Genomic DNA, 18,062 nt, shown 5'->3' on the forward strand with positions numbered 1-18,062 from the left:
TTGAGGTAGATGTGGTTTCCATCTTTTCTAAAGAGGAAAAATGGTAGGGATGTGCCCGGAACCACGTCTCTGTGTTCCAGAGGTGGCGAGGGTGCCTCTTTAAGGGTGAGGGAGGGTGCACTACCCCTCCCGCCACATTTCCCCCACCTGCGCTCCATTGTATCAACGCCCCTCGGGGTGGCAGCATACCTCCCTGACGCTCCGTTGCCGTCCTTGGCCAGAAGTACTAGTCGCGCGTGTGCCCACTGTGTGCGCATGCGCGCCCGTCTGCTGTGCACGCACGCGTACATGACAGCTGCCCACATGCCTGGTACTTCCAGCCACTTCCAGCCGAGGATGACAATGGAGCAGCAGGGAGGTACGTTGCTGCCCCAAGGGGCTTTGAGACAACGGAATGCTGGTGGTGGAAATGCTGTGGGAGGGGTAAGTGCACCCTCCCCCACCCTTAAGGGAGCACTCCCTCTGTCTCCGAAATGGCCCCAGTAGCCGAAACAAATTGGAGGCTTCCATAATAGCCTCTGAAACATTTCGGGCACTTCCTTAAAAAATAGCAATTTTATCACCTTACATATGCTAGTTCATTTAAATGTATGTAAAAGTGTTTTTTTTAAATTGTCATTTTTCATAAAATCATTCATTGTCTAGGACTTTAACTGGTCTTAAATAAAACAAACAGAAAACCCAACCCCAAACTTATTTAGTTTACAGATATCAGTTCTATTAGCTGTGGGTCCAGACTATACAGTAATCGAGCAATAGCTGGAGAGAAAATTGCTATCTTATTTTAAAAAATGCCTTCAAGTTACTAGAACCCAGCTTAGATCAGAATCTTGCAATCATTTATGACTCCCATATAGAAAGTTACTGCCCCATAACTTACAAGTTAGATCTGGGCCAGTATCTAGTTGGGGTCTTTGCAAAAGAACGGTTGGGAGGTAGTTGTAGGCAGGGAATGAGTTCATGTTTCTACAATCAACCTGTGAACTTTGAAGACCTAAGCTAGTAAAATATCAGTGGGTATAGGAAAGTCCCGACACACATTTATTTCTTCGGCAAAGAGAAATGAAGCATTGATAGCAGTTTATAGAAAAGCTAAGAGCTTGAGTATGTGTCTGGTTTTAACTTTGCTAATTCCATCTTTCTTGAAGACAGATGTAAATGTGAAATGTATTTATGTATTACAATACTATACCGTCACACACAAATGTCCCATAGCGGTTTACAACCCCTCCCCATAAAACCACAATTAAAAACTAAATGTTAAAACAGTTTTAAAATTTAAAACAGTGATTAAACCAACTTACAACTGGTTGAAGTCTTGCTGGAGATGGGGAGACAGGGAGCGCTTTTGTTGAATGTGGGGCAGCTATTGGTGGTGGGGAATAGAAGAAATAATGTTGGCAGGTCAGCAGGCCGTTCCAGGGGAAGGATATAAAATCACGCATGGTATGGAGAAAGTGAAGAGAGAAATTCTTCTCCCTCTCCCATAACACTAGAACCAAGGGTCATCCCATGAAACTGATTGCCAGGAAATATAGGACCAACTAACAGAAGTACTTTTTCACACAAAGCATAATCCACTTGTGGAATTCTCTGCCACAAGATGTGGTGACGGCCAACAACCTGGATGGCTTTAAGATGGGTTTGGATAACTTCATGGAGGAGAGGTCTATCAACGGCTACTAGTCGGAGGGCTGTGGGCCACCTCCAGCCTCAAAGGCAGGATGCCTCTGAGTACCAGTTGCAGGGGAGTAACAGCAGGAGAGAGGGCATGCCCTCAACTCCTGCCTGTGGCTTCCAGCAGCATCTGCTGGGCCACTGTGCGAAACAGGATGCTGGACTAGATGGGCCTTGGGCCTGATCCAGCAGGACTGTTCTTATGTTCTTATAGTCAGAAATTTAACAGCAGTCACCCCTTCTGGCTGCCCTGCCAGCTCTTTGACCTTGGGGAGCACTGCCAACAACCCACATAGCCTTATTTTGCTCCTCTGCAATGCCAGGTTGGTCCAAAATAAACCGGACCTCATCCATGATTTGATTATGGATGAAGAGGCCAACCTGGTATATATCACTGAGACTTGGTTAGGGGAGGCTAGTGGTCCAGTTTGGTCCCATCTTTTCCCTCCAGGATATTCTGTAGAGGAACAGGTGAGGGGATGTAAGTGGGGATATGGAGTGGCTGTGGTCTATAAGGATAATATCTCCCTCACCAGGGTCCCTGTTAGGGTGTCAGACCATATTGAATGTGTGTACTTAAATTTGGGGACCAGGGATAGATTGGGACTTCTGTTGGTGTACCGATCGCCCCGCTGCCCAACAGAATCCCTTACTGAGCTCAAGAAATTGGTCTCAGAATTCTGTGAGACTTTTGGTGCTGGGGGACTTCAGTATTCATTTCAGGACCAATTTGTCCTGGGCAGCTCAGGAGTTCATAGCATCCATGACTACTATGGGCCTATTACAAGCGGTCTCTGGATCGATGCACATTGCAAGTCACACGCTTGATTTGGTCTTTTACTCTGATCAGGGTGATGTTCCGTGGGTGGGGACTCCTGTGATCTCCCCATTGTCATGGACGAACCACCATCTGGTTAAGGTTGGACTTACAACCACTTTCCACATCTGCAGGGGCGAGGGGCCTATTAGAATGGTCCTCCCGAAGAGGTTATTGGATCCAGTAGGATTCCAAGAAGCCTTGGAGGGATTTAATGATGGCTTTGCCAGTAATCCTGTTGATGCCCTGGTTGGGAATTGGAACAACTTGCTCACCAGGGCAGCAGACATGATTGCTCCCAAGTGTTCCCTCCGACCCATTTCAAAACTGGCCCCTTGGTATACGGATGATCTACGGGGGCAGAAGCAGCAAAGTAGGTGACTGGAGCACAAGTGGAAGTAGACTCGACTCGAATCCGAGAGATTATGACATAGAGCACATTTAAATATCTATGCTCAAGCAATACATGCAGCAAAGAAGCGGTTCTTTTCTGCCTGTATTGCCTCTGCGAGTTCACATCCAGCAGAGTTTTTCTGGGTTGTGAGGGGACTAGTATCTGGTCCCCCTCCCTTTAACCAGAATTTTGAGTCATCAGTTACCAATGTGATGTGTTTAAAGAGTTTTTCGCAGATAAAATCTCTCGGATTCGGGCTGACTTAGATGGAGACTCCACAATTAATTTGATGTCTGAACTGGAGGTGTCCAACAACTCCTCTGATGTGATTTTGACTGGATCGGTTTCAGTTTGACTTCTGAGGATGTGGACAAGCTGCTTGGAGCGGTGAGGCCTACCACTTGTCCTCTTGATCCTTGTCCAACATGGCTCATTCTATCTAGCAAGGAGGCTGTTGTAGGTGGCCTGGTGGAAATCATAAATGCTTCTCTGATCGAGGGCAGGGTGCCTTCTTGTCTTAAGGAGGCAATTATTAGACCTGTTTTAAAGAAGCCTGCATTAGATCCCTCAGAGTTGAGCAATTATAGGCCTGTTTCCAACTTCCCATGGCTGGGCAAGGTAATTGAGAGGGTAGTGGCCTCTCAGCTCCAGGTAGTCTTGGAGGAAACTGATTATCTAGACCCATTTCAAACTGGTTTTCGTGTAGGCTATGGGTTGGAGACTGCCTTGGTCGGCCTGATGGATGATCTCCAATTGGGAATGGACAGAGGAAATATGACTCTGTTGTTCCTTTTGGACCTCTCAGTGGCTTTCAATACTATCGACCATAGTATCCTTCTGGAAGGTCTGAGGGTGTTAGGGGGTGGGAGGCACTGTTTTACAGTGGTTCTGCTCCTACCCCTCAGATAGATTCCATATGGTGTTGATTGGAGACTGTTGCTCTTCGAAATCTGAGTTTAAGTATGGTGTCCCTCAAGGCTCCATACTTTCTGCAGTGCTTTTCAACATCTACATGAAACCGCTGGGAGAGATCATCAGGGGATTTGGAGCTGTGTGTTATCAGTACGGTGATGATACCCAGATCTACTTCTCCATGTCATCCTCTTCAAGAGTTGGCATATCTTCTCTAAATTCCTGCCTGGAAGCAGTAATGGTCTGGATGAGGGAGAATAAACTGAAGCTGAATCCAGATAAGATGGAGATACTTATTGTGCAGGGTCAGAACTCCAGAGATGATTTCGACCGACCTGTTCTAGCTGGAGTCACACTTCCCCAAAAGGAACAGGTTTGTAGTCTGGGAGTACTTCTGGATCCACACCTCTCCCTGGTTTCTCAGGTTGAGACAGTGGCCGGAGGTACTTTTTATCAGCTTTGGCTGATATGCCAGCTGCCGTTTCTAAAGATCAATGACCTCAAAACTGTGGTCCATTTGTTGGTAACCTCCAGACTTGACTTCTGTAATGCGCTTTACATGGGGCTGCCTTTGTACGTAGTCCGGAAACTTCAGTTGGTTCAGCATGCGGCAGCCAAGCTGGTCTCTGGGTCATCTCAAGGAGACCACATTACTCCTTGCTGATAGAGTTACACTGCCTGCCAATAGGTTTCCAGGCAAAATACAAAGCGCTAGTTATAACTTATAAAGCCCTAAATGGCTTGGGCCCTGGGTATTTAAGAGAGCAACTTCTTCACTATGAGCCCCACCACCCATTGAGGTCACTTGAGGAGGTCCGTCTCCAGTTACCGCCAGCTCGTCTGGTGTCTACATAGAGACGGGCCTTCTCGGTTACTGCCCCGAGATTGTGGAATGCACTCCCTACTAAGAGATGATCCTCCCCATCTCTGGCTGTTTTTAAGAAACATTCAAAAACCCATCTTTTCACCCAAGCTTTTTCAGCTGTTTAAAATTTGTAGGTTTTAATTTTGTGGTTGATTTTAAATTGTAGCACTGTTTTTCTTTTTTCTTTTTTCATTTTTATATGTGTTTCAATTGTTTTATCTAAATGTTAACCACCCAGAGACAAAAGTTTGGGTGATAAAATAAAATAAAATAAAATAAAATAAAATAAAATAAAGGCTTGAGAACTCTTTTAAAGGCTACTGAAGACAGGGTCAGTTCCACCACTCAGCTGGCCTCTGCACATGCATGGAGGCCATTTGCTGGCCATGTAAATTGTCTCCACCAGCTGAGTGGCGGAGCCGATCCGCTGCTGCAGCAGCTTTCAAGTGCAGCAGAAGGAGAGGTAAGCACCTAGTAATTTAGAGTTAATGGTGTCTCCTGCCATCCCTTCAGCGGTGCCCTCACTAGCTGCCGCTTGACATGGACCTGGGGGTCCAAGTCTCTGTGCCCACTCTAGTAGGGCGCCCATGATTTCCCCGAAGGGAAAGCCAGCACAGTGTAGTTGTTAAGAGTGTTGGACTAGGACTGGGAAGATATGAGTTTGAATCCCAATTCAGCCATGAAACTCACTGTGTGACTCTGGGTCAGTCGTGTGTCTCTCAGCCCAACCTACTTCATAAGGTTGATGTGAGGATAAAAATAAGCATATACTCTGAGCTCCTCAGAGGAATAGCGGGAAACAAGTGTAAAAATAAATAAGAGACTCCTTTATATATTACTGGAATGGCTTGGCCTAGAGTTCTGTAATTTAGCACAGATGTAGGACAGGTTAGCAGGACTGCGTGTATTGATTTTGAAGCAGATCAATCTGTTGATTTTTAATGACTATTTGATTTTTTAAAATAAAAATAAAAAAATTCCATGGTGGCTTGTTTCAAGGCAGAAAATTACAAAAACTTCTGGAATTGAAGCTTCTCTATGGACCATCATTCCACCCCCATGTGGAGGAATCTGCCCATTGTCTTCATTTTAAAAAGTGCAACCCCCCCCCAACCCTTTACATTTCTAGAATGTCTGGGCATATAATTCTGAAACTGGGCACACATTTAGTCCAAGATGGCAGGAGTCTGTGTGTTTTTATTTCAAGGAAATTAGTCAATCCTGTGATTTTTTTTTAAAAAAAGGTCCCCCCCCGCTATAGTAAAACTGCCAGAAAGAGTTACCTCTATCCATACAATACTTCACATCTAGTGAAAGTGAAACCAACTGTTACATCTGAATAAACAAACATTTTTTCCAAATGCATTATGCTCAAATGCATTAGAACTGTAAAACAAAGGGCATAAGTTGTTGTTTTAATTCCACCCCCCATCATGAATGCACTATATGTCCAAGTTGGTTTGTGTTTGAACTGTGGAGCAAGGGACACATGTTGTGTCCCAGTTAGTCTGTGAATGGTCAAGAAGCTGTGTGAATCCATTGGGACTTGCACAATAGTCTTCTTCTTCTTCTTCTTGCAAATGCACTCTGGCCCAGATGTGTGGGTTTGTTGTGAATGATCAAGAAGATGTTTGGATCCTTTGGGAGTGTAGTCTCCCCCTGCCCTTTCCAGTGCACTCTGACCCAGACCTGTGGGTAAAATGTGTATATATGTGGATAAGATGATTATTTTGTAAGCTTACTAAGTCCGGGTCCAAAATTACCTACATCTCTGGTCAGGGGCAAAATTGCACCCCTGACCACAGATGTAGAGACTCTTATACCCAAAGGGAATTCATTCAACAGTTTTGGAACAGCTGTAGAAATGTCCCAGCCCTGAGTCACCACCAGACAAATCCTATTCTGTTTGGCAATTTTAGTCTGTCAAATCCTTCTCTTGTATACTCCGTTTGCTATTGGCTATCAATTCGGACTGGAATTACTCCACATTATGTACTCTGTCTTTCCCCTATTTTTCACAATATGAAATGTCGTAATTTTTCTCAAGCTTAACTTAGTCATACATAGCAAACAACAAACAGATTGTGACTGCCTGGTTCTTATTTACAGTCCAGATTGTATTTCCCCAAGTTTGCTTATAAGGTGTCATTTATTTGTTTATTCAGTTGTTGAATTATAGAACTGTGCTTTTTAAAAGAGGAAAAGCTACTGCAGTTACGTTCTTTTTCTTTTTCTTTTCTTTTTAAAAAAACACATTTTTGTACTTGCTTTGCACTTTTGCACTGTCAAAATGCATCTAGAAAATGAAGAAAGTCCAGACTTATGTATGTTCTGTAGAACCAGTCCTACAGCTGGAAATTTTGTGAAGAGAGGATGTAAAGGTAACTTGGTGGGCTGGGGAGGAATTAGTTCAGAATAGCCAGAACCTAAATATAGTAGTCAAATATATTGTTTAATTGAATTAATAAAATTAAACAATTAGTGCTGGTTGGTCATCCCTCTGAATTCGCATTTGTTTGCCAGAAACCTGAAAGTTGGGAGATAGTTTGCTTCTTACTATGCAGTTGTATGGAACACTGTTTCAGTGCTTTTCCTTGCATCTCCACAAAGTAGAGATTTTTGTTTTGTTTTGTTTTAATGAAAGCTGAATATTTAAGGAAATGGTTCTTGGACTATGCCTGAATGGAGGCTAGCACCTACAGGTCACTGTATAGCTATAGCTTTGTGTAGAACAGCAAGCAAGAAAGAAAGGCCCAGTCATCCCAAATATCACTGATGATAAACAGTAGTCACTTGCAATTCCATGTAATCCCTGAATATATGTGTGCAATAGAAAACTCTCTCAAGGAACTACTGCAGAACATGTTATATAGCATTTGGAGTTTTTAAAGCTATAGGAGTTTCTAAAGCTATGTGGTTATTAAGCAAATTGCAGATGAGCCTGCTATTATATATTTCTATACAACCATAATATGCTGTTCTCACTAGAAGGGCATCATTTAAACAATTGCTCTCCCACAGAAAGTTTTGTTCAGTGGTCTTGTCAGGTAACTGCGTATGGTACATTCAGCAACACCAACTGAGTCTGTGCTTTGAAGACTGTGGCTTCCAGTGGCATAGCTAGGGGAGATGGGGCCCGTGTTTGCTCCCTCCACAGCAGCCCCTCAGAGTGAGGGAGACAATGAAGGAAATAGGGAGGAGTGGAGCTGGAAGGCCCTCAGGAACTGGGAGGCCCAGGTTCTTTTAATCCATCTGCTCAGTTATAGCTACCCCTGGTGGCTTCTCATAATCATCTATATATTTATTTCTCCTAGGTGTACCTGTTGCTAATCCCATGTGTGGCAGCTCTTGCAAGAGTTCACAAGCAGCTGCTGGACTAGTGATGGGGACAAAAATAGGGATGAGTTGTCGGCGGTCTGGCCCGGCCCGGCCACTGAGAACTGATGGGTGGAAGTGGAGGGCTGGCTTTCTGGCCAGCCCACCAGCCGGAAAGTGCCAGATTTGGGGGGCAGGCAGAAGAAGCAGGCTGCTCCTGCCAGCGGGTGGCTGGCTGGCTGGCGGGAGCAGGCGGCGGCCTAGCCTGGCCACCGGGAGCAGCAGGTGGCAGGCTCTCCCGCCTTGCCGCCGACCGTTTGCCTCTACGGCAGGTGGGCTTAAAAGTGGGGCTCTCCCCACTCCTCTGGAAGTTGCTATTAGATGCGTAGTTAAAATTTTACAGCAGAGGGGTGTAACACTGGGATGAACTGCTTTGGGGAAATGATGTGTCAGGAAAGAGAGAACCCACTCCCCTGTGCCACACTCCTAGTTTAAATGCCACCCTCCATAGCTGTTTTTTGAGAGCGAAACCCCCCCAAGGAGTTTAGGACTTGCACATAACTTATACTTTTGTTTTCCAGAGTCTTATTAAAATGCACCCAACCCAACAGCGTCTAAAGCTGCATTTAGATCTTCCTTGTTTCTAGACTCTGTTGGTCTGACTGTGGTACTGACTCAGTTGATCTACTTTTAATTTTAATCAGTCTGTTTGGGATACTGTTTTGTATGCCATTTGGATATGTTTATAATTCAAATACTGTAAGAATGATTCTGGCATTATTGCAATGTGCATGTCTTTAAGTAGTATGAGGTATAAATACTCTATCAACTAATCTACTGAAGTCATCTTTAGTATATATCTTAATTTAGATTTAAACAACAAAAATAAGCTTCTATGATGCCGTGTCCTAATGTTAAGTTGTATTATTGGTGTTGATTATTGGCATTTTTGTAGACTTTCAAATGTTCTATGGGGTTGTGGAGAAAGCATCTGTTTCAATGGAATTCATTGGAAGGACAAACTCGCAGCAGATAAAACTTTTAAAGGGTTTCTAGCTTGTGTCAATTAACTGCTTTTCTGCACCTTTCCCTGAACTGTAAATCTTGATTTTTGCTTCAATATGGGGGTGTGAACTTCTGTTTCTAGACCTACATAGGGTGATAATAGTTTATATATGAGACTTCTCCTGACAAAAGTGGCTGACAAAATTGATTAAATGCATCTTTTGCTGCTGCTGACACTTGTCAAGGCTTCCTGGGCCTGGCTGTAATAGAACATTGAAAATGAATCCCAGCGCTATTAACAAAATAAATTGCACAGTTGTATACAGAGCTTGTGCTAGATTCTTAACACAGTACAAAGGGAGAAAGGAGATTGGTTGGTTTCAGGAAGTAGTAATGCAGGATGAGTACAGATCAGACTCTGATACACAACAGGCTCTGGACTGTAAAGTAGCTAATGTAACTCTGATTTTCAAAAAGGGATCCAGTTGGGATCCGGGAAATTACAGGCCAGTTCGCTTAACTTCTGTGCCTGGTAAATTGATGGAAAGCATACTTTAGGACAAAAGTTGTTAAACATATAGAAGAACAGGCCTTGCTGAAGAAGAACCAGCAAGCCGCAAACATGGAAAGGCCTCCAAAGGCCCAGCAGGCCTGCCCAGCATGCTTTGTGCTGCCAGTAGACTAGAAAATCTCATGACAGCAGCAGCTGCCCTCTGGCCATGAAGGAGCAGGAGGTGAATCCAGACCTGCTGAAGCTGTTCCAGCTACAGGAGCATAGAGTGTGCTCTGCTGAGTGGTACATCCATAGGTGGCACCTCCTGTAGTCACAGCTCTCTGTTGTTTCCAGGCCTGCAGGGTCCTGGTGGCTGGGTAGAAAAGGTAAGTGGATCTACATAACCAGAAAAGCAAAGTAGTGGATATTTCTTCTCTTCCTACCTTGGTTAAGAGCAGGGTACAAAAACTGGGTTACCCTGATTTGAGCAACTTGTGTTGGAGAGATTTTCGTGAGTTCACACAGTCATGCAAACCAGGGTAGCCTAACTTCTACCCTGATTTTGATTATTGTGAGAGCAGGCCTTATGACAGGCAATGGAATGTGTAAACTGTGGTTGAGGTCATGATCTGTGATAGCTGCTGCTGCTGCTGCTGCTTCTTCTTCTTCTTCTTCTTCTTCTTCTTCTTCTTCTTCTTCTTCTTCTTCTTCTTCTTCTTCTTCTTCTTCTTCTTCAATTCAATTTCTATATTGCCCTTCCAGAAATGGCTCAATGCAAATTTATTTAGTGTTACACTTATCAAGTGATGAATGTGTGTAAGTGAACCAGCAATGTCCTCATGATGTTGAAACGCTTGTATTTTCCCAGAACTCCACAATCCCAGCTCTCTTGGGCTGGCTATTCTATTCATAGTCTGAGATGCAGGCCTTGCTGTGGGTCTAAACATGCAAGGTACTTCACATACAGTACAAAAAGCGTGAAATGAAGGCTTCCAGAGTCCCATTCTAATTTCTTTCTGTCTCTGCATTCTATCTCCCACTAGCCTTCAGATGTGACCTCTTAACTGACAAATGAGACTACTTTATTATATTGGCTTTTCAGGCATGAAGACAGGTTGCTTTTTCTACTAAACTTAATATCTAGCTCAGGAAGAGGCAGAGCAGGCTCTACCCACTATTACTGGCCAGCCTGTTTAGCTTTAGTTACCACCAACACCCCTTCACAGAACGAAGGTGAGAACTCTACAAATTCAATGTCGTTTTCATATTATTGTCTGTCGGATAGCATTGTCTTCAATGATAGCTGTGTAGGATTATTTGAATTCAGGTATTGATGCCTGGTAGCATCTCTCCTCCATCCAACTGTTGGAGAGCCAAAGAGGTGATCACTTGCTATGGCCCCTTGGTATGGTTGCTGTTTTACTATCTCTCTGCAGGCCATATACAGTACTTTTGTGTTATACAGATATTTTTATAGGTTTACGAAGCACCTGCTGTTACTAATGCTGTTTCAGGCCATCCACAAATGCCTGTGTACTCTGGTCATACCCACCCCCCCACATTTGCTTTCTTTGGCACACATAGGCACTTTTTGATGGAGCACACTGAATGTGATGCTGTTTCAGTTCTGTTCATGTGGAGCATTTTTGCTCCAGAGGAGATGCTATATTCGAGCTGCTGATTAAATCACCATTGCTTGGCACTGGTACTGTCAGGAAAGAGTCCAAGCAGCTTGCAAGGGAGCACGCTCCATCTGAACAGATGGGCACATATGCAGATGGCCAAGAAACATGGGCATCAGTTTGGGGAGTTGATTTCTGACTGAGAATGCTCAAGCAGCTGCCTGTATGCAACTCCGAGTGGGAGGAAGGCTTTGATCCAGAAAAATACTTTCATACACTGCTTGACTTTAAGCACACATTGATGCCCATTAATTCTAGTGGGAGCACTTGCATATTAAAAATCCAGCACCTGTTTAAATGCCATGCTGAACTGGGGCCAGAACTGGTTTCCCTATTGTGCTGTAATATGTAGCTAGTGAGAAGACTGTCACCGGATTTTTTTTTAAAACAGCTTGACGAAACTTAATGCAAACATTTTAATATACTGCATGTAACCAATCCATGAAGCTAGTATGAGCCGTGTCCCTAATTAGAAATGTGTGAATGAACTTCCATCCTGCTGAGAAATTTGGTGAACTTAACTACATTTATTTAACTTTGCTTGAATCATTCCTGCATTTGAATAATCTAAGCAAGGGTTTCAAAAGACTCATGGAACTCTCCCATAGGAATTTCATCCATCTTACTACATCCATCTTACCTTTTGAATGTGTTCAGAATGCCTGAATTTTCTTCACTTTACAGGATCTTCCAAATTTAGGTGAAATCAGCTACCACTAATACAGATCTATCGAATGTGTACAGGATAACTTTTTCTTCAGTTATTCCCTCTAGACACCACCCTTTTGAAAACTAATTGTATAAATAGAAAGTGGACCCCATCACATATACACATTGTTATATATTTAGTTCCCTTTAAAAAATATTGCCTATATTGAGCACTCACTCTTTGTTAATGACAGGATTTTCAGAATGCGCTGTTCTCAGGAGCTTGTCTACTTGTTGTGAGATTTGCCTCACTTAGCTTGAATGAAGCCTGAGGCTGAAGGTTGAAACGATTGGTAGGAAGATCTGGATGGGCAGAGCAAAGCAACTTTTTGAGACTTGTGTCTGCTCAGTTGCCCCCCCCCCAGCACCCTAGAGTACAGTGTGGGCTTTTGCTGGTTGTCCATTTGGGGGGTCTAGTAGGAACAGAATTAGCCTGAATTTGTGTAGGGTTTTTTTGTCCACTTCAAATTGCTCTCCATGGTTGGGTTTCCCAGTCAAAGTAGGCAGGCATATTGTGGGGTCTGTGGATGCTCAGATTAGCTTAATGGTGAGCACCCTAAGCATGTGTGTGGCATGAAAAGACTTCTAGTAATTCCCTAGAGGCTTCACAGCTCAGGGAGTTATGGCTGGGGCTCCTCTATTTGAGGCAGAGGGGCATCACCAGTCATAAAGCCTGCATGGCTTTTAGGGATGGAAGGGGGTGCTTTCTGCTGATATCTATACCTTATTGGGTCAGTTAAGAAGAGCAGCAATTGACCTCAGAGCTGTGATCCTGCTCTGAGCTGGAGTGTAAATGCCCATCAAAATGCAGGCTGGAGGGCTTACAGCCGGTTCATTTGTTAATAAGTAGATCCCGCATGGGGGTGGGGGTGAAGCGCCAATCCCTTTGTTCTCTTGTTTAATTGACTGTTTGAATCAATAACACTGTGGCCCTTTTTCTTCCAGCCTGTTGCCTCATGTTGTCTTCAGTGTGGGATCAAAGACTGATTATTTTGGTCACTCTTCAAAATAAATTTTATTTTTGCAGATTGTCATATAGACTTTTGTGGATCATCTCTGAGTTAATATTAATTTAGTTGTAATTTCAGTGGTGATGAAGGGTATAATTGATACCTTTGGGTATTTATGTAGTAGATAGTGACCAGTAGAACATGTACAACCAAGTCCATAGGAGAGAGTCACAAGTACCATGCACCAGAAACATAGTTTCTCCTTCTTTCTGGGTCCTCAAGTGGCCTTATGAGTACCTCTATGGCTGGTACCTAGGAATAATAAATCCTCCACCTCACACCAATTTGTGTGATTCAGTATTGGCCCAAGAAAGGGTATGTGATACTCCCATGTTCCCTTGTTTTGCCTTTGTTCATGTTTCACAGATATTTGCAACTGAGACTTTTTTCCCAAGGGAGCAGCAGATTTCGCTTGCAAATGGAGGGGAATGTCTGAGAGTGGAGACTGAAGTCTGTTTGAGATGACTGGTCATTTCGATATGCTCTTAAAGCCCCAACCAGCCACTAAATATTTGGATTTTTTTTTTTAAAACCTTCCTCCCACGAAGGGAGAAGTGTGTTAGGAAATGTCTCCTCTGTTACTGTACAGAAGTGATTATTGTTGGTATAATTGTATTTATTTTGTTTGGTAGGGAGGCCATCATAACTATAGTTCATTGGTATTTTTAGAGAATTACCCTGCAGTCATTTGAAGAGATTCCTTGCTTTCTTGAGTAGCCATAACAAACAGTGGAAGAACTGGAACCAAATATTAGGTTGAGCAATATTCGTTCTTTTCTGCTCTCAGAAGAGGGGTCAAGTACTATGAAAGCAAGGAGAGGCTTTCTGTTTTTTGGTCTAAAGTCTGTAAAGCAGCAGTTGCACATTTCTTTTGAACTGATAAAGTGCATAAACGGATCTGTTTGGAGGAAGGAAGACATATTAAATGTAATGTACTTATGTGTGTTTAAATTTGAAATAAGTATTGCATTATCTAATATGCATTGAAATATGTATTAGTATTAACTTGGTAAAAAGGCTTGGATTTTATTGTTGCCCATTATTTCAGCCCCTCTTTTGTTGCTCTCTTGTAGCACTTACTATTTAGTAGCATGAGTGTTCAGACAGACTAAACTACTAACTCCTCCTTTTCTGCTTCCAAAAAAGCCTCTCTTGAGAGTCAGGGACTATCTGGAAGGGGTGTAGTGGGGCATGTGGATGGAAAATTCAGAAAATTGTGATCCTTCTCTCATCATTATCCAGTATAAACTGGATAACAAAGAGAGAAAGATCTTGATTCTGAGTTTTCCCTTGCATGTGCCAAGAGGGGCTTTTTTGGGAAGCAGAAAAGGAGAGGTTAGTTGTTTTCCATGAGTTTGCATTCATGCAGTACTTTTGATGCAAGCTACTGGATTGTAGTTAAACTGGTGTTACTGCTTTAACATGGGATTCTTGACTCCCCCCTTCCTAGCCTCTTAATTTATTGAATCTTTACTAGTTTAGCAGTGGAGTAATTGGGCTACCTGCTAACTAAGCAAAGAGGCACTCTTTAAAGTGATGGTTTATATCTTTTGAATCTCTCTGCAGCTTTTGATACCATTGACCATAGTATCCTTCTGGACCGCCTGAGGAAGGTGGGATTGGGTGGCACTGTTTTACAGTGGTTCCGCTCCTACCTCTTTGGTAGATTCCAGATGGTGTCGCTTGGAGACTGTTGTTCTGCAAAGTGAGAACTAAAGTGTGGAATTCCACAAAGCTCCATACTGTTTCCAATGCTCTTTAACATGAAACCACTGGGAGAGATCATCAGGAGGTTTGGTTCTGGGTGTTATCAATATGGTGATGACACCCAGATCTACTTCTCCATGTCGACCTAATCAGGAAATGGCAGATCTTCCCTAAATGCTTGCCTGGAGGCGGTAACAGGCTGGATGAGGGATAGCAAACTGATGTTGAATCCAAATAAGACAGAGGTACTGACTGTGCGGGGTTGGGACCCAAGATATGGTTTAGATATGCCTGTTACACTCCCCCTGAAAGATCAGGTACATAACTTGGTAGTACTCCTGGACCCAAAGCTCTCCCTGGTTTCTCAGGCTGAGGCAGTGGCTAGGAGTGCTTTTTATCAGCTTCAGCTGATACGTCAGCTACGTCCATTTCTAGAGGTAAATGACCTTAAAACAGTGGTACATACATATGCTGGTAACCTCCAGGCTTGTCTACTCTAATGCACTCTGTGTGGGGCTGCCTTTGTACTAGGGGTGTGCACGGAACCACCAACTGCGGTTCGGCACTGGGGTGGGGGGGGGTAACTTTAAGAGCGGCGGGAGGGTTTGCTTACCCCTCCCAACGCTTTCCTGCTTGGCGCCATAATCTTCAAAGTAATTGGGGCGGCAGGACAACTCCCTGCCGCCCCTTCCCCGACGTTGCTTGCGAAACCCCCAGCAGTCCTTTGCACGCAGTCGTCTCTGTGACGTGTGCGCGCAAAGGACTGCTGGGGTTTTTTTGCAAGCAACATCGGGAAAGGGGAGGCAGGGAGTTGTCCTCCTGCCCCAATTACTTTGAAGATTACGGCGCCAAGCGGGAAAGTGGCGGGAGGGGTAAGTAAATCCTCCCGCCGCTCTTAAAGGTACCCCCCACCCCCGGACCGAACCACCCAGCTCCGGACCGGTCCGGACCAGTCCGGAGGCTTTTTTAATGGCCTCCGGACCGGTCCAGGCCCATCCCTACTTTGTACGGAGTCCAGAAACTACAATTGGTACAGAATGCAGTAGCCAGATTGGTCTCTGGGACAACACAAAGGGACCATATAACACCTGTTTTGAAAGAACTGCACTGGCTGTTGATATGTTTCTGTGTGAAATACAAAGTGCTAGTTATTACCTATAAAGCCCTTGATGGCTTGGGTCCAGGCTATTGGACCCTATTTAAGAGAGCACCACCTTTGTCATGAACCCTGCTGCCTGTTACAATCTTCTGGAGAGCTCTGGTTACGGTTGCCACCGGTTTGTTTGGTGAAAACCTGGGACTAGGCTTTCTCTGTGGCTGCCCCGGGACTTTGGAATATGCTCCCTGCTGAAATAAGAGCATCTCCTTCTCTGTTTGTTTTCAGGAAGACCCTCAAGACTCACCTTGTCTCACAGGCTTTAATTAGAATTAATTTTAATAATTTGTTTTAATAAACGTTTTATACTTTTTATTTTTTTCTTGTGTATTTTAATCTGTGTTTTTTAAATTTTGTACACCACCTGGAGATGTACATATCAGGTGGTATAAAAATATGATAATTAAAGGGCAAGAGCAACTGTCCCTTGTTTCTAAGTTTCTAGTGGGTTGTGAGCCCTTTGGGGACAGGGAGCCACCTATTTATTTATTTATAAATCCCTTCGAGAACTTTGGTTGAAAAGTGGTATATAAATATTCATAGTCGAGGAAAAGGAAGTTCAACACTTTGAGGCAGAGAACCACCAAAAATGTGTTCTCTATGGAGCCCACAAATGAAGAGTCTAGTGATACATCTGGAAAATAAGTCCTCTTTAATACCTCTCTATTTCTATTTGTTTTCTTGTTGCTGCTTTGCCCCACCCCTTAATTTGAGCAGCACACATTTTACTGCTGATGCAGAGTAGAGGTTAAACTCCCTACAGATGAGACACTTTAAACAGGATTAAACTACACTGAAGACTTTCCCCCTCTCTGGGTTTCTGATGTGAAAATAAGCTATGAATTTATTGAGAGCAGGTTATAGTCCTGTTGTGCAGTGAAGAGTAGGGTGCGGAGTAGAGGAGGACTCAAGCAGAAAGCCTGGTGAAATGATCTGCTCATCAACTTTTTGTAAAAAGTTGAGTGAATGGTATATAGTGAGTTAGGGCTGTACTTCCATGTTTCTGAAAATGAATAATATCCGTCACCTCCTTGGAGCCATGCAGAGGTGGCTGCTCACAGCACACCAGTCTAGGTGTGGTACTACACACTTCTGGTGCTTGGAGTGTCTCCTTAATGGAAAGCAATTTCCTCCTTTATACTGTCCTGTACTGTCCCATCAATGGCTGGGATGGTGTGTGGGGCATGGTGAGACATACTCCCATAGAGCTCTATGGACTACCCCCTCCTAGCATTTCCCTTGCACACACCTCCCACTGCAACCCATGCACTATCCCAGCTTTCATTGAGGCATGCACCAGATGTTAAAGGGATGAGGATGTCATGGACAGCATGTGGGAAGCTGCACATGGAGTGCTGGGGCATGTAGTCCTTCTCAGCCATTTCCCCATAGAGATCTATGACATATACCTATTTAAAGTGTTTCAGATGTCCTTATCCAAATTAACGAAAGGCAAAGAGGCCAAATGTTCATGCTGCAGTGCTCATGTGGGAAGAGTGGTGGCTGGGAAGAAGCAGCTAGCTCCCTTTTTTTATCACCCCTTCTTTAAAGCACTGCTTAGTGCCATGGGGAAAGATACTTTATGCTTTTCAGTTTTGGCTTCTCAGGTTCTGGCTTTGTTGGGGGGAAATCAGTTATTTATTGTTGATGCTACTCTTAACTACTAATCATTCTTATTACTGTTTCTGCTTTTAGGTGGCAAACTTGTGTTTCTTGGCCCTGGGCCTGTAGAACTCCACGCTCATTACATCCTGGTGTCGGACGGAGGTGAACTTCGGGTTGGATCCCCAGATGATCCATTCTGTGGCACTGCCCACATCCATCTCCATGGCAGTTCCCATTCTCCAATGTTCTTTCCATATGGAGTCAAATTTCTGGCTGTGAGGAATGGAACACTAGCCATGCATGGTGAGCTGTAGATGTAATTGGTTTGTTTTTTTAAATTTATGGTAAGTTACTCTTCTAGGTGTCCAGAAGGCAGCCCATCCACCACCAAGCAATGAGTGTTTTGGCTGCTCTGCACTCACAGATGTGTGGGAGAGGTGGGCAGAGTCCCACAGGAATGTGTGTCAACTTGTTTCAGGAGAAAATGATACATTTGTCATGCAGTTATATATTCAAATGGATTTTTGAGCAAGTAGGATGGAGAATTCTCATGCTGTCCCGGTTGTGGAAGATGCAGGATCCTCTCCTTGGTGAAGTCAAAAGACTGACCCCTGTCCTCCAGACCACAAGATGGTGTTATCCCATAGCCAAGCTAGATGGGGCAGGGCAGTTTATAGATGAATAGGGCAGATGTGCTGAAAAAGTGTGAAGGTGGG

General features: G+C 43.9%; 1 protein-coding gene across 1 annotated transcript in view; it reads left to right on the forward strand.

The window, feature by feature from the left end:
* PKHD1 (PKHD1 ciliary IPT domain containing fibrocystin/polyductin) overlaps nt 1-18,062 on the forward strand; it is a 436,391-nt gene that overhangs the window by 183,358 nt on the left and 234,971 nt on the right. Inside the window, exon 31 of the mRNA XM_053273219.1 lies at nt 17,437-17,649. Within this exon, the coding sequence (XP_053129194.1) occupies nt 17,437-17,649 (213 nt within the window). The remainder of the gene's footprint in view (nt 1-17,436; nt 17,650-18,062) is intronic.

Source organism: Hemicordylus capensis, chromosome 1 (assembly GCF_027244095.1).
Source record: "Hemicordylus capensis ecotype Gifberg chromosome 1, rHemCap1.1.pri, whole genome shotgun sequence".
NCBI lineage: Eukaryota > Metazoa > Chordata > Lepidosauria > Squamata > Cordylidae > Hemicordylus > Hemicordylus capensis.